This window comes from Diceros bicornis, chromosome 4 (genome assembly GCF_020826845.1).
Source record: "Diceros bicornis minor isolate mBicDic1 chromosome 4, mDicBic1.mat.cur, whole genome shotgun sequence".
Classification (NCBI taxonomy): domain Eukaryota; kingdom Metazoa; phylum Chordata; class Mammalia; order Perissodactyla; family Rhinocerotidae; genus Diceros; species Diceros bicornis.
The window spans coordinates 56,570,348-56,584,327 of NC_080743.1; the positions used below are offsets into that span (position 1 = coordinate 56,570,348).

Sequence of the window (13,980 nt, forward strand, 5' to 3'; positions counted from 1 at the left end):
CCCCAGATCAATTTTTATTTTAATTACTTAGCTAAGAGATTCGCAGACCACATATGTAGAATACTTTGGAAGAATGGCAAACTGATATGAGGCACAAGCCTGTGGTTATTAATTTTAAAGGTTTATTCTTGTCTCTCCCCATAAGCCCAGGCTAAGGCAGACAAGCTATCTTGTGTCTTGTAGTATCCTTTTATAGTCCACCTATTTTACTGAGGATATCTCTATTGCTCCCAACTTTGACTCTTTCTCTCCATGATCTTAGATCTCAAATCCCTAGAATATGACTTTCCCTGCCCTCGGGCAGCTGCCATATCCACTTACAGGCTTCCTATTCTGGTTATAGTTTTCAATTCTTCCTTCAATTATGGAAGTTGGGAAGTTTTCTTACTTTCTTGCAAGCATAAATATGCATTAAAAGGATATTTATTCTATTTTATCTAACACTTGAGGTGGTTATAGTGTAAAGATTTTAAAGTTTTCTAATAAGCAATATTGCCAGAGCCAGTAGTTGGTTGTGGGGTAATTGTGGGGTCAGACCTCTATCTGTGTCAGCTGTGTTAAGGGAAATCATGGAAAGAATTTCTGCTTTTCTTAGGGCCAAATACACCCTGGGGACTGTTGTGGAGGGATCAGTGGTACCTGATACAAGAGAACCTCAAGGGGAAGCCAAAACTCAGGGACCAATTATTGATTCTCATTCTATTGCTAAGCAAGGCAGATTTCTTATGCAACTACCAGACTCTAAGCTTCTTGAAGACAGTGGTTGTGTCCTGTACATCTTGGTGTTTCCCTGTTTACTTAGCATTGTGATTTGTATACTATAGAAGTTGCTCAAAAACAACTTGATTGACTGTTGACAGCATAAACTCTATAATTTAATCCTCACTTTGTACTTTGCACTCATCAGAAAATTACATCAAGGTGTGGTGCATTCTCAACACAAAATAGCACATTAACCCTGCTCTCCACCCAGTTCAGAAACATACGAAAAATGCCTGGGCTCGTTTTTGACGTTATATCCATTCTGTAACGAATTCACAATCAATAATAAAGTAGAAATGATTAATGTATTACCTGTTAAGTTAAAAATAATTAAAAAAAAACTTTTAAGGGTAAGTAGTTCCAAATTCACAACCTCTTTAACATTTGAAGGGATTATTAGAGATCAAGTAGTAGCATCACTCATTCAGTGCTGGAAAACGTCCCTTCTACAGTAACTGGCTTAACGCTTGAACACATCTAGAGACAAGATATCAGTTTAGTGCTTCACAACACAGTTTATCTCATTTTGAAAATTTTAATTTGTTAGAAAATCTTTGTATTAAGTTTTTAATATTAATGTAACTTTTTCTTATTATTGAATAATTGTGTTCATTGTAGAAAAATGCAAATATAAATAAACAAAAGATAAAATCACTCATAATTCTATCATCTACATCTAACCATTTTTACACTTGGTTGTGTATTTCTCCAGATCTTTCTTTGTGCAAACTTTTTTTTTTTTTCCTTCAACAAAAATGTATTCCAGCTGTGAAGACTACTTTTTTGTCTGAACTTTTCACCCAATAATATATTACAGCATCTTTTCATTCATTCATAGCATACTTTTCACGCTGGAATAGTTTTCCACTTTATGGATAGTCTACTGTTTATTTAACCAACTTCTTATTGCTGGGCATTGTCTTGCCTCCAATTTGTTACTATAGTTAAACATGCTGTAATGCACATCGTTATTCATTCAACAAAGATTTATAAGGCACCTTAGCTCTGCCTAGCACTATCCTTGGTGCTGAGGATTCAGAATGGGGGATGAAGTTCCTGCTCTCAGTGTTAATCTCTGAAGGTGGGGAGAGGGAGATTGTAAATTAACAAACAGACCACAAGTAAAATAATCACAAATAGTGGTAATGGCTTTGAAGACAATAAAGTAAAGTAATTAGATAGAAAGTGACAGGCTCGAGTCTGCAGTTTCGGCAGGGAAGATACGCTGGTCTCATAGCCATAGGATAAACCTTAGATGAACCCGTAGAAGGAGCAGTGCTGCATTTTTTTCTGAGCTGTCCTCCCACCATGGTGTAGAGGGCCTGCTTCTTGGCATCCGTACCCATGCTGGCTCCCTGTCTTGAGCCTTACTTCTACTCTTTGGCCCTGATCCTCTCCTCTGGATCAGCTCAGCACCAGCCATCTGCTCTCTATTTGCCTCAGACCGATATTGTCCCTCGTGCACACAGAACTTCACACTTCACAGAGAACTTTCACATGCTAACCTAATGTATTCATTATTTTGTTTTGTTATTATTACAAAAAATTTAAAATATACATAAAAAGAGAGAGAATAGGATAATGAACCCACTATTATCCAGCATTCAGATTAAAAAACCCCAATATTTTGCCAATATCGTTTCATCCACCACCCCCTCAAAACTTTTTTTTTCTGGAGTGTTTTAAAGCAAAGCCCAGACATCACATTTTTTCCCACCCAAAATATTGGAGTTCGTGCCTCAAACACATAAGGACTTTTCTCTTTCTTATATAACTTCAGTACCATTACTATTCCTAACAGAATTAACAATACTTCTTAATATCATGAAACACCTAGCTCATGTTCACGTTTCCACAATTATCTAAAAAATGTGGGTTTAAAGTTGGTTTTTTGAATCAGTATGCAAACAAGGTCCACACATTTTGTTGATGTGTCTCTTACATTTCTTCTAATCTGTAGCAGTTCCCCCTCCTCTTTCAGATCATTTACTTTTTAAAGAAACTGATTATTTATCTTAAAGAATTTCTCATGGGTTTTTTTTTTCTTTTTTTGGTGAGGAAGATTTGCCCTGAGCTAACATCGGTTGCCAATCCTCCCCTTTTTGCTTTAGGAAGAGTGTTGCTGAGCTAATATCTGTTCCAGTCTTCCTCTATTTTGTATGTGGGATGCCTCCACAGTATGGCTTGATGAACAGCGTGTATGAACATGCCAGGATCCGAGCCCATGAACCCCAGGCTGCCGAACGGGAGCGTGTGAACTTAACCACTATGCCACTGACTGGCCCCAATTTCTCATGACTTGATTTCAACTGATTGCTTCTTTCTGGTGTCATTTAACTTTCTTGTGATGTTTCTGTATTCTGCAGTACTTCTTGTATACTGTTAATTAGATTAGAAGCTTAAATTAAGTTCATTTTCTTTTTTTTGGTGGCAAGCCTACACTAAATGTGATGTTATGTACCTCTTACTGCACAATACAGGAGGCACATGCTGTCTGGATGGTTTACCTTTAGTGATATTGAGACTGATCTGTAGATTTGAGTGGTGTTAGCACCATCCATCCACTCACCTTAAAGTTCCCCCTAAACATTTCACCTAATGTCACAAGCACATAGTGATGATTGTTGCTAGGCCCATTATTTCTTTAGGGGTTAATAAATGGCAATTTTCTAATTCTATTATTCATTCTACATTTATTAACTAAAACTGTTTTTATCAAAAAGAATTTTCATTGTCAACTACGTGGCAACCTAAAATATAGTTTAGATAGGAAAGGCAAAAAATGCTAAATTCTTTCTCTTGTCAATTTTCAGAATAATGAGTGTGTGGCCTAGCTATTTCCAAAGATAACCATTTTTAAAAACAGTATAATTATGAACTCACGGATTTCTCTATTTTTTGATGTGCCTTGATCAATTGTAGCGATCATTGTTTTTGCTTCTCAAATTGTCCATTTTTTAGCTTCTTGTGTCTTTTTGACACAACCCCACTAGTCTACCATGGCTTCTCTGCTCTCTCGTGCAGTGAGATGTCCCAGGCTCGTCTTGTGCATCACCTGCTCAGGTCTAATCTCAGACATTTCTCCAAGGAGTCCTGCTTTCTCTTAGTGGGAAGTGGTATTTAGAGATCTTAATATGGGCACTACGGATGAAAAATACGACTAAGTTTTAATTGTTGCTAGGTCTTTTTAGAGGACCACACCAGGAAATACATTTTTTTCAAGGAAAAAAATCACAAATGAATAATGATATTTCAACTCAAATTAACATTTTGGGATTATACTTCTTTTGTATTATTCTTGTATCTTTTTCCTCCTAGGCTGAAAATTTCGGTCTTTTTTGTTTTATCCAACAATATAGCTATAATGTTACTCAAATGATAATGTCGATATTGCTACTAATGATAAGACGATTCTTGTAATGCTAGGTAGGGTTTCTTTTGAGACTCTTTTCATCCCTGGAATAGAGATGTAGAATCAAATACTGTCTTTTAAAGTTACTTGAAGTAATTCTTTTCTCAGTGTAGTTATGCCATCAACTTCATCTACAGTTAGACACATTTGTTGTAGTTTGTTTTCACTGTTTAGAGATTTTTAAATTTAAAACTTGTATTTTTACTCGTGTGTTAAACATTTACATTATTCTAAAGTCAAAACTATAAAACAGGGTACATCCAACAAAGTCCTGCTTCTTTCCTTGTCTTCTCTCTCTCCTATACGTAATCATTTTTATTAGTTTTAGGTTTAGCCCACAGTTTCTTTAACTCTTAATCTTATTTTTAACACTTTTATGTAGATGAGAAAGTGATTATTATCACCTCCATTATAGAGTAAGCCGCACTGCCCTGTCTAAACCCAGAGCACCAGAATGCAAATCCTGTGCTCTCTACCCCGCTCCATACCGCCTGCTACAGGCAAGCTGAAGAATTTCATCAGGGAGGTACAGCCATCTGGTCACCCTTAGGTTAGACTCCAAATTAAACAGCCTTTCCCGCTTCAGTGATTGCTCCTGCTACTCTAGAATTATGTAAAATGATTATGCCAGCGATTTTGGGACTCCAGGTGATGCTTGGTGTCTGGAGCTAGAAAAACACGTGGGTGGATATGTGTAAATAAGCGTCTGTATATTTGTGTGTGTGTGTTGTCAAGGAAACAAATTGTCCTGTAAGCTGTCATTTTCTGCTAACACCTACTGTGGTGACGCGATATTGAGATATACGATGACATTATCCCTGGAATCACCCTTCAGGCAAATGTGGGGACTATTTACAAGAGGAAGGCAGTTCTGAAATTAGTGGATAAGAGTTCAGAAGACAACATAGCATCTGTGAAGTCCCAGTTGTAGTTTGGGTACATTTTACAATAAAAACCCATAAAATCTTCTATGAGTTTAAGATGACTGTAGGTTTAATTTTTTTCTTTCTAATTCAGTTTAATTTTAAATTGTATTGACAACTAGGAAGAAAATAGGGACTACAACTTCCCTAACCGGGCAAGTGCACAAGTATGGCAGAGTAAAAATCCTATAGTACTGTTTATTATCAAAGGGTTTCTCCTGCCTTCCCTTCTGTCCCCTCCGCCTCCCTCCCTCACTAGAGACCTAGGGAAGTGGAAGGAGCCGAGCTGGACAAGAGATGCCTGCACCCTTCTTCTAAGATGAAGTTCAAAACTCCTGGAAGGCTCTCCCCGGTTTATTCCGCTTGCTAGGACACCGAGAGGCAGAAGGTTTTTGTAGAAAAGGCCTGACGCAGGCTCACAATAGCCAAAAAACGAGGTCGTGGCTTTCCCAGCGTTCCTTCTCTGTTTAGAAAAGATCCAAGGAAGGGCCCCCATAAAGTTTGAGTGTTTGTTTGTTTGTTTGAAATAAGGTTTCAAAAGCAGAGCGTTTCGATGTCATAGTTCACATGTATACAATGGAATTATTTATTTTTTAAGCAACAACAGCAAAAGTGATAAAATGTCAGTAGAGAGCAGTGAGAAGCGGCGCTGCAAGTGGGACCGGAAAAGTCAACTCTGAGATTAGGGCCAGCGCGACAGCCTTAAATACGGGCAGAGCTGCCACGGGTTGGGGCGAGACTGCCCAGACTCGGGTCCTCCTCCCGGGGCTCACAGCTGGACCCACGGGAGGCTGCGCACCGGAGCGACAGTCCCCCTTCTCTTTCTTTCTGGTGAAGCGGCTGCCCTTTTCCTCGCAGCAGCGGTCAGGAGAGACGGTCACTGACTCAGGGTGACCCGAGAAGACCAGAGGCGTCTGTTTCTTCATTGATAAAACGAGGGATGACTTTTCTAGCGCTGAAGCCTTAAGCCGTTTCTTCCTCTGGGCCAGGGAGCCTCAGAACCCCTAATTCTTAGGAATCTCACTCTGCTTAATTACTTTCTTTTAAAAGACAAGTTATTTTCTGATAACTAAAGTAACGCACATTCGCTAAATTTTTGAAGACTGTGGAAACGTAAAATATTGTGTGAATACAAAATCGACACCACATGCGAACAGCATATGCTGCTTTTTCACATTACATCATGAGAATTCGGCCATCTTTAAAAGTGGTTTTTATGACTGAGCAATAGTTCATCCATTTTATGGATGCGCAACATTTTAGTTAACTATTTCTTTATTTTTGGACATTGAAGCAAATTCTCCATTGAACCTGTAAAGAATGACATGCACATTAAAGAAATAATCTCTGATGATTTTCCCAGAAATAGTTACTATTCTGTCAAATCCAGTAACTTTTTATGGTTTTCGAACACACTGCTAAATTGGTCATTACCACTCCCATACATACGCCCATTGCTCACAATCTCAAGTACCTAGAATCTGGTAACTACAAAAAGATAGGTGGAAAAGATGTTTTTGTTGTTATTTATTAAAGAAGTTGAAGTTATTTTCATATTTATTGGCAATTTACAGTGCTTTTGTGAATTGCCTTTGTCCTTTCTCAAATTTTCAAAATTGGGAAATAATTTTTTCCACTTAATATATTAAGACGTTTTGCATTTCTGCTATATGTATTATGTAGCACTAATAATATGTAATAATATTAATGTTGTTGAATAAGTGCCATAAACACTTTTACTCTATTTGTCGTTTCTTTTTTTAAACTTTGGTAGAGTAATTTTTGCCCCCAGAGCTGTTAATTCTGTGGTCAGCTGGGGGCAGCTCGCATTGATTTGGAAGCTGTCTCTGAGGAGGGACTGAGGAACACGCACGGCAGGCGGCCGCTAGGTGGCTCTGCTCACTCTCGAAGGCCGTGCCGGGCTACCTTGCGACCAGCTGGTGGGTGAAGCTGCAGTTGTGGCTGATTCCCTTTCCTGGCGCTCCATGGCTTTCCTTGTTACAGTCGGCCCTCCGTATCCGCAGGTTCCGTATCCGCGGATACAAAGGGCAGACTAAGGGACTCGCGCATCTGCGGATTTTGGTGTCCGCGAGGGGTTCTGGAACCAATCTCCTGTGGATATCGATGGAGGACTGTACTGCCTTTCCCTTGCGCTCTGTGCCTCTGAACAGACCCCACCTTGTGCTTTGGGGCTGATGTGGGTCCCTTTGGGTATTTCTGGGGGCATATCCAGGAGAGGTTTCTGAGGTCTCAAAGCACTAATGCCTAGCAATCAACACATGCGGCTCCAATCAGCCTGCTGTTGACCGCCAAGCTTCGCGACTTGGCTTTGGTCCTGTGAGAGCAAGCAGCACATTATCCTAAGTGCAAGTTAGTGTAAATGGCAAGGATGCGCCTTGCAGAAATATTAGTGGCGGGAGTGGAACAGAGGTCTCAGAGCTCACTTTCTAGTGGAGGAGACAGATAGATGAGCAATCACTGGTGCTATAGTGAGACTGGTGATTCTGACTGGACATGGAGATGGAGGAACGTGTGGGGGGCCAGGGAAGAGATTTCATGGAGGAGTTGACATTTAGATTGGGTTCACTGAGATAGGTTAAATTTCTCCAGGCCAAGGGGGCATTCCAGACTGAGCGCTTGTATGTCAAGCCAGGCCCGGAGTGTGGGATGGCTCCCAAGAACTACAGATACTCCCATGTAGCTGGAGCGCAGGCAGATGAGGGAGCCGCTAGAGGCGGGGTTAGAGAGGTAGGTAGGGCCGGAAGTGCTGGGCCTTGGATAGAGGTAAAATGGTGGCCTTGTTGTGTAGGATGCAGACGTCCTACAGCAGGTTCAGGCCGAGTTCCTCCCTGGCACTGACACATGCTGCTGTTATATAGGCAGAGTGACTCTTACTTCTCTCTGCTCCCCAATTTCTACACCCAGGACAGAACTTGGCTTTGAATCACCATTGGGGTGGTTGCTGCAAAAGTGAGGACCTCCAAGCAGGAAGACCACCAGCCTGCCAGAGCACTTGTAATTTAGAACTCAGGAGAGAGAGGATTCAGCCTTCATTGTTCTCTTCCCGGGGACACCCCTTCCCCCAAATCCAATCCACCACCAAGTCCTGTCCAGTCCGCATCCTAAATAGTTCCTGAATCAGCTTGATTTCTCCATCTCCACTTTCCACTGCCTCACTTTTGTCACAATCATCTCCTTCAAGCTGCACTGTGGTAGCCTTCTAGGTTCCCTCCTGCTTCCATTCTTGTCCTCACCCCTTCCGCACGGAAGCCAATTATTAAAAAATAAAGAAAAGCATAGATCAGTTTAGACTGTCCCTCTGTTTTAAAATACTCCATAGCATTTGGAATAAAACTCAAACTTCTGACCTTGGCTTCAAGGTCCTGTGTGATCGGTGCCTTGTCTGCCTGGCTCTGCTATCTTGCTCTCCCCATTCCTTACCATGTTCCCGACGCTAGTCCCATGCTCCTGGAACGTGCTAAGCCTGTTTTCATTTTATGGAGTCTCATTGGAAGTTTTCGATGAGAAGTTTGACCTGAGCTACTGGAAGTGTTATCTGCCATTAGGCCAACTGGAAAGTACAGAGGGGAGAGAGAGAGAGACAGGCTATGGGCATTGTTTGGCAAGACACGAGAAGGACCTGAGAAAGGCTACTGACCTTGGAGATGAAGAGGAGAGAGCAGATGTGTGAGTCCTTCTGGAGGCTGACTCACTGGCTCTCTAGGGCTTGGGGGTTGGCTGGATGTGAAAGATGGGGAATCCCAAAATAGCTTTGGGGTTTCTAGGACTGGTAACTGAGACATGGTGTCAATAACAGAAATTGGGAAGTCAGAAGGAAGAACTGGCATGATGGGAGAAGATGAGAATTGAATTCCACTTACTGACCAATTGCTGATGTTTTAATAATAATAATAATAATAATGATAATAATAATAGAAGCTACCATTCACTAAACACTTTCTATGTGTTCGATACTGTGCTTTGACATTTTTATCTTATTTACTTTTCACAGCACTCACTCACTGTCAGGCAGGTGCTGAAAGTATCATCCTTTTAGTGATGAAGAACTGAAGCTCAGAGAAGTTAAATAATTTGTCCAGGCTCACAGTTAGAAAACAGCAGAATTGGGAATAAAATCTGAGTGTATTTGACGCTAAAGCTCTTAGTTTTCTTACCGCTACAGTGATTCTAAGCATTCTATACATATGAAAATCTTAAAAAGACTTCACGCTTAACATCTAAGGTTGGGCTTTGTCAGAATCCCCCTGAAGCAGCATTTCGTCCTGTATTCTTTAGCTCAGGGATGAAATAACACCACAGTCCACCCCAGTGCAAACCTGAGACCAGAGGGTCACCTTTGATTGCTTCCTTTCCCTAGTCTCTCAACCCCCAGTCAAGCACTGCCATTTCTGTCCCAAACTACTTAGTCTTTCAGCTGTGTACCAGATGCCTCTCAACTCTCCTCCACCCCACTACCTGTCCTCAGTTTTGGTCACTACCATGTTTTGCCCACCATCCTCTCCCTCTGCTTTGTAGCCAGTGAAAAGATCCACGAATTAGGAAGCAGTGAGGAGATTGAAGAAGTCCTTCAATGACAAATTAAAGGAGGAGTGCTTGTAATAGAATCTGAGGTCAGGAGGGGAACAAATGCTCTTTTAGCCTAACAAAGTCAAAGTTATAGAACAGAGAGGTAAGAATCACGTATAGAGACAACAAAAAAGAGGAGAAGCGCTTTTATCCTGGGTCTGGGGACTTGCTGTGTGAGGCACAGCCCATCACATCCTCCTCATGCCCAGGCTCCAGCATCTTCCTGGACAGGGGTGAAGAGATTCCCCAGGAAGGGCCCGGGAAGCCCTTACTGTGTCTCTTAAACTTCCTCAGACCTGCTGTTTCTCGCTGATTCACTCAGTGTATGAATATGTGCCAAACACTTGCAAAATGTTGGCAATACCAAGAGCACTCATACTGTTTTCTAGGATCTCATGATTGTGTTGGGCAAGTGTGGAACCAACCCAGTAAAATGTGGTGTTTTAGTGCTGTAACTGCACAAGCCTCTGTGGGCATTTACCTCAAGTGCCCAAGTCTGACACAGCAAGGGGAGGAGGCCATACTCCCCTCCCTACCTCGGTGTGGAACCAGCTCCTTCCTGTCTCAGGAGGCTGGAGCTGGGGAACACCTGGGTGAGAATCCTTTGCACAGACATGGGCCCTTTCCTGGGGTGGGGAGTTGGAGGCACCTTCCTCAGTGATGCTTGGCCTGAAAGAGTGATGCATGCAAGGTGTACTGTTACCTGCACGGGGCTGATGATGCCCTGTCACTGCAGAATCACAGGGTGGCAGGGGGAGAGGCTAGGGAGGGTGTAGCTCCAGCCTTTTCCTGATGGCTACTGACTCCTTCTCTGCTCGAGGCCCACAGGCTTCCCTTGAGTGGGGGAGAATCTGCTGCCTTTTTCTTCTTTTCATTATAAGTCAGATCATTGCACACTGTGCAGGCAGGGCTGGGCTCTGAGATGCTGAAGGAGGGGAGAACACTGAGCAGCCTGGTATGGGGAGGGCAGAGTGGAGCAAGAACAGATGGTGGGGGTTTCACAGGCCCATTGGCCACCACCAAATCCACCATATCCACACCTAAGGTTTTGACCAGGCTGAAGTCTTTCCCGAGTTTATCAAACCTATACTGGTGTCTGCTAAACACTAGGGCTCTCAAATAAATGGAAACGTATCTTACTTTGAGGCCAAGTTTTTCCATCCTGGAACATCAGATTGTGTGTGTATATGTGTGTGTTACGTGTGTGTGTTCATAGGTGTGTTATGTGTGTGCATGTGTGTGTTATGTGGTGTGTGTGCGTGTGTGTGTTATCTGAACCATGACTCAACATCCTTTATGCTTCCTGGTTGAATACTACAGAAGAATTTCTTGACTTTGGGGTAGCAAACAGCCTGTCCGTAGTCACGAATCCAGAGCCTGCTATAGTGTGAGTCCCATACCTGCATCCACGTCTTCCAATAATCCCATCTCAGCCAGTTGAGCAGTGCTGTATATTTCAGAGCAGATCTGACATCAACCCCATCTCTTGGACTGTCTTTCTTACATTTTTTTCCTAAAGTCTAAGGAATTTGATTTCCATAAACATTGGAGGGGAAATTGGTTTCTAGTTTGCCACTTCCAAAGGGCTTCAAAATATGTATAATTCTATGTACTCACGTGGCGTTGTGTCAGTTTGATTTTACTGCAGGCCCTATTAGGTCTTTTTTAATACTTCTTTTTTTTATTGTAGTAAAATATACATAACATAAAATTTACCATTTTAATCATTTTTAGGTGTACAATTCAGTGGCGTTACGTATATTCACAATGTTGTGCAACCATCTCCACTATTCATTTCCAGGACTTTTTCATCATCCCAAACAGAAATTTTGTACCCATTAGACAGTAACTCCCCATTCCCCACCCCCAGCCCCTGGTAACCTCTGTTCTGCTTTCCGCCTTTCTGAACTGGATTGCTTTAGGTATTTCATATAAGTGGAATCATACAATATTTGTCCTTTTGTGTGTGGCTTATTTAACTTAGCATAATGTTTTTAAGTTTCATCCATGATGTAACATGTATCAGAATTTCATTCTTTTCTAAGATTAAGTAGTATTCCATTGTATGTGTATACTGCATTTTGTTTATCCATTCATCTATTGATGGACATGAGGATTGATTCCACCTTTTGGCTATTGTGAATAGTGCTGCTATGACCATGGGTGTACAAGTATCTGTTTGAGTCCTTGCTTTCAGTTCTTTTGGATATGTACCTACAAGTGGAATTCTATGATGTCTAAAAAATCTTTCTTTGATTCTTTAGTTTTAAGAAATATTCTGACTTAGATCTGGCTGATCATTTCTGCTTTACCATTATGTAAGCAAATTGCAGTCAATGGGAAATGCCACTCTTGGTTCACATGTAAAGTGATGGTTTCCATAGCGGGTGAGGAGTTGTGGTCAGTTGATGGCTGCACTTTTGTCTAAAATCAGGAACAACACCTTTCTTCCCCAGATGGGGTCCTGTTGCCGTTACAACTTACATGGTTTGGAATCTTAATGCATAGTTTAAAAAGCAATATTAAAAACATTGAGCTAGGCTAAAAAAATTATTTAGAAAGAATTTTGACTGGCTTTGAAGCAAATCAGAATACTATGGTGGTTGCATTGATGGTCCTCCAGCCAGACTGCTGTGTGACCTTAACAAGTTAAGAAAATGTAAGACAACTACGTTTCCATACCTGTGACATGAGATAATAAGAGAACGTACATCCCAGGGTTGTTGGGAAGATTAATTGAGGAGCTGTTAGAACCAGGCCTGGCTCATAGTAAGTGCTAAGTAAATGTTTGATCTTATGATTATCTTCATTTTTAGAACCAGCACCATTTCTCACTTCCACTTTCCTCTTCTTCCCAATTTCCTCGCACCAGACACTCACATACAGAGCCCCAGCACCATTTCTCGCCTGCATCCACCACCTCTTCAGTCTTAACTCTCACCATTGTGTCCTCAGATCTTTATTGAAGAAACTGAGTTAATAGTAATCCCTGAGGACTTCCTTTCCTCCGCTGGTCTCTCAACAACTTTTCTACTAGGTGTTGGATTCTTTGCCTCCTCATTCCCTGTCTCTTTGGGGGGATCCTGGAATACTTTTTCATATTCTGATGGGGGTAGCCACCTCCTCCCAGACTCCGGGCATTAGTCAGAGTATTTCTCACACTGTTACAGAGAAAATAGGGTCTTTCACTGGTGTGGGGTTGAAACCAGTACCCCTCTCTTCCTGTCCCAACATAAAGTTTCCCTACAGGCCTCTTTGGAGGAATTGGAACTGCTATTTTTCTAGTCTAGAGTCAAGATCTGTTCCTTATGCAAGGTAGTGGTGGCCGGAGGAGCAAAGAGGAGGAGAGACTCGCAGAGGAGCCTGGGTTGGAACAAAGTCGACAAGAGCCTAGTGGAACTAAGGAAACAAAAACTTTATTTCTTCATAGGGTTGGACACGGGTGATGACAACTGATGGAGCAGATATTGCAAGTTCTGGCAGATACCAAGGCGGTCATTCTGTGGGCTCCTGGAGACGGATAGGAAGAGCCACTGAGGAAAGCCCAGCCACTGTCCAGGAGCATCTCAGTGCTGGCCAAGGGCATGGAGAGGCAGATATTGAGAGGGAACACACCAGGCTGAGATGGTCCTTGGAATTTTCGTTTCCTCTAAAATTGCTTGTCTCAGCATCCGGAGCCCAGATCAGCAGCAGCCCCCAGAGCCCTGGCCACAGCCGGAGCCCCCGGACTGCTGACCACTGCCCCTGTCACAGGAGTTGGAGCTCCGTCGTCGGCATCGGTGGGACCTGCGGCGCCTGTGGTGGCTCAGGCAGCAGCCGCCCTCAGAGCTTGGAGCACAGCCGGAGGAGGCTGGAGGGAAACACTGCGCTGGGCTCTTTGGGGGGCATTTGGGTGAGGGGCACTTGGGAGGGGGCTGGCACTGCTGCTGATTCTGCTGGCAGGACATCTCGGCAGGAGGTGAGTGAGCCTGGATGGAATAAGGAAATGGTCAGCGCAAAGGCTCCAGGCCAATGTCTCCTCTATGAATGGTTTTATAAAGCCCTTGCTCCTAATACCAGCTGCTTTCTAAACTGTGATCTTCAGGAGGAAAATGGAAACCAATCTCAAGTTAAGCTGACCTGGCAAGACATTTCCCTCACTTGACCCTCCTTCCAAAACCAATGCTATCTTTTAACAGGGCCCCAAGTCTGTCTGTCTTTATAGAAAAATAGAAGCAAATACACCCAGTTGGGTAATGAGTCCTGGAGAATGTCCCTGGGCATGTGTGCATCTTTCAGGATAAAGAGTGGAACGGA

The 13,980-nt window shown here is 42.5% G+C and overlaps 1 protein-coding gene across 1 annotated transcript; it reads right to left on the reverse strand.

The window, feature by feature from the left end:
• Positions 1 to 13,367: 13,367 nt before the first annotated feature.
• Positions 13,368 to 13,631, reverse strand: LOC131402697 (late cornified envelope protein 3D-like). Its single transcript, XM_058537296.1, has one exon. The coding sequence runs from the start codon at positions 13,629 to 13,631 to the stop codon at positions 13,368 to 13,370; it is 264 nt and encodes an 87-aa protein (XP_058393279.1).
• Between the last annotated feature and the right edge of the window lie 349 nt (positions 13,632 to 13,980).

What these genes read in the sequence shown, in the direction of transcription:
- LOC131402697 (XM_058537296.1), bottom strand. Translation starts at nt 13,631, where the DNA reads ATGTCCTGCCAGCAGAATCAGCAGCAGTGCCAGCCCCCTCCCAAGTGC.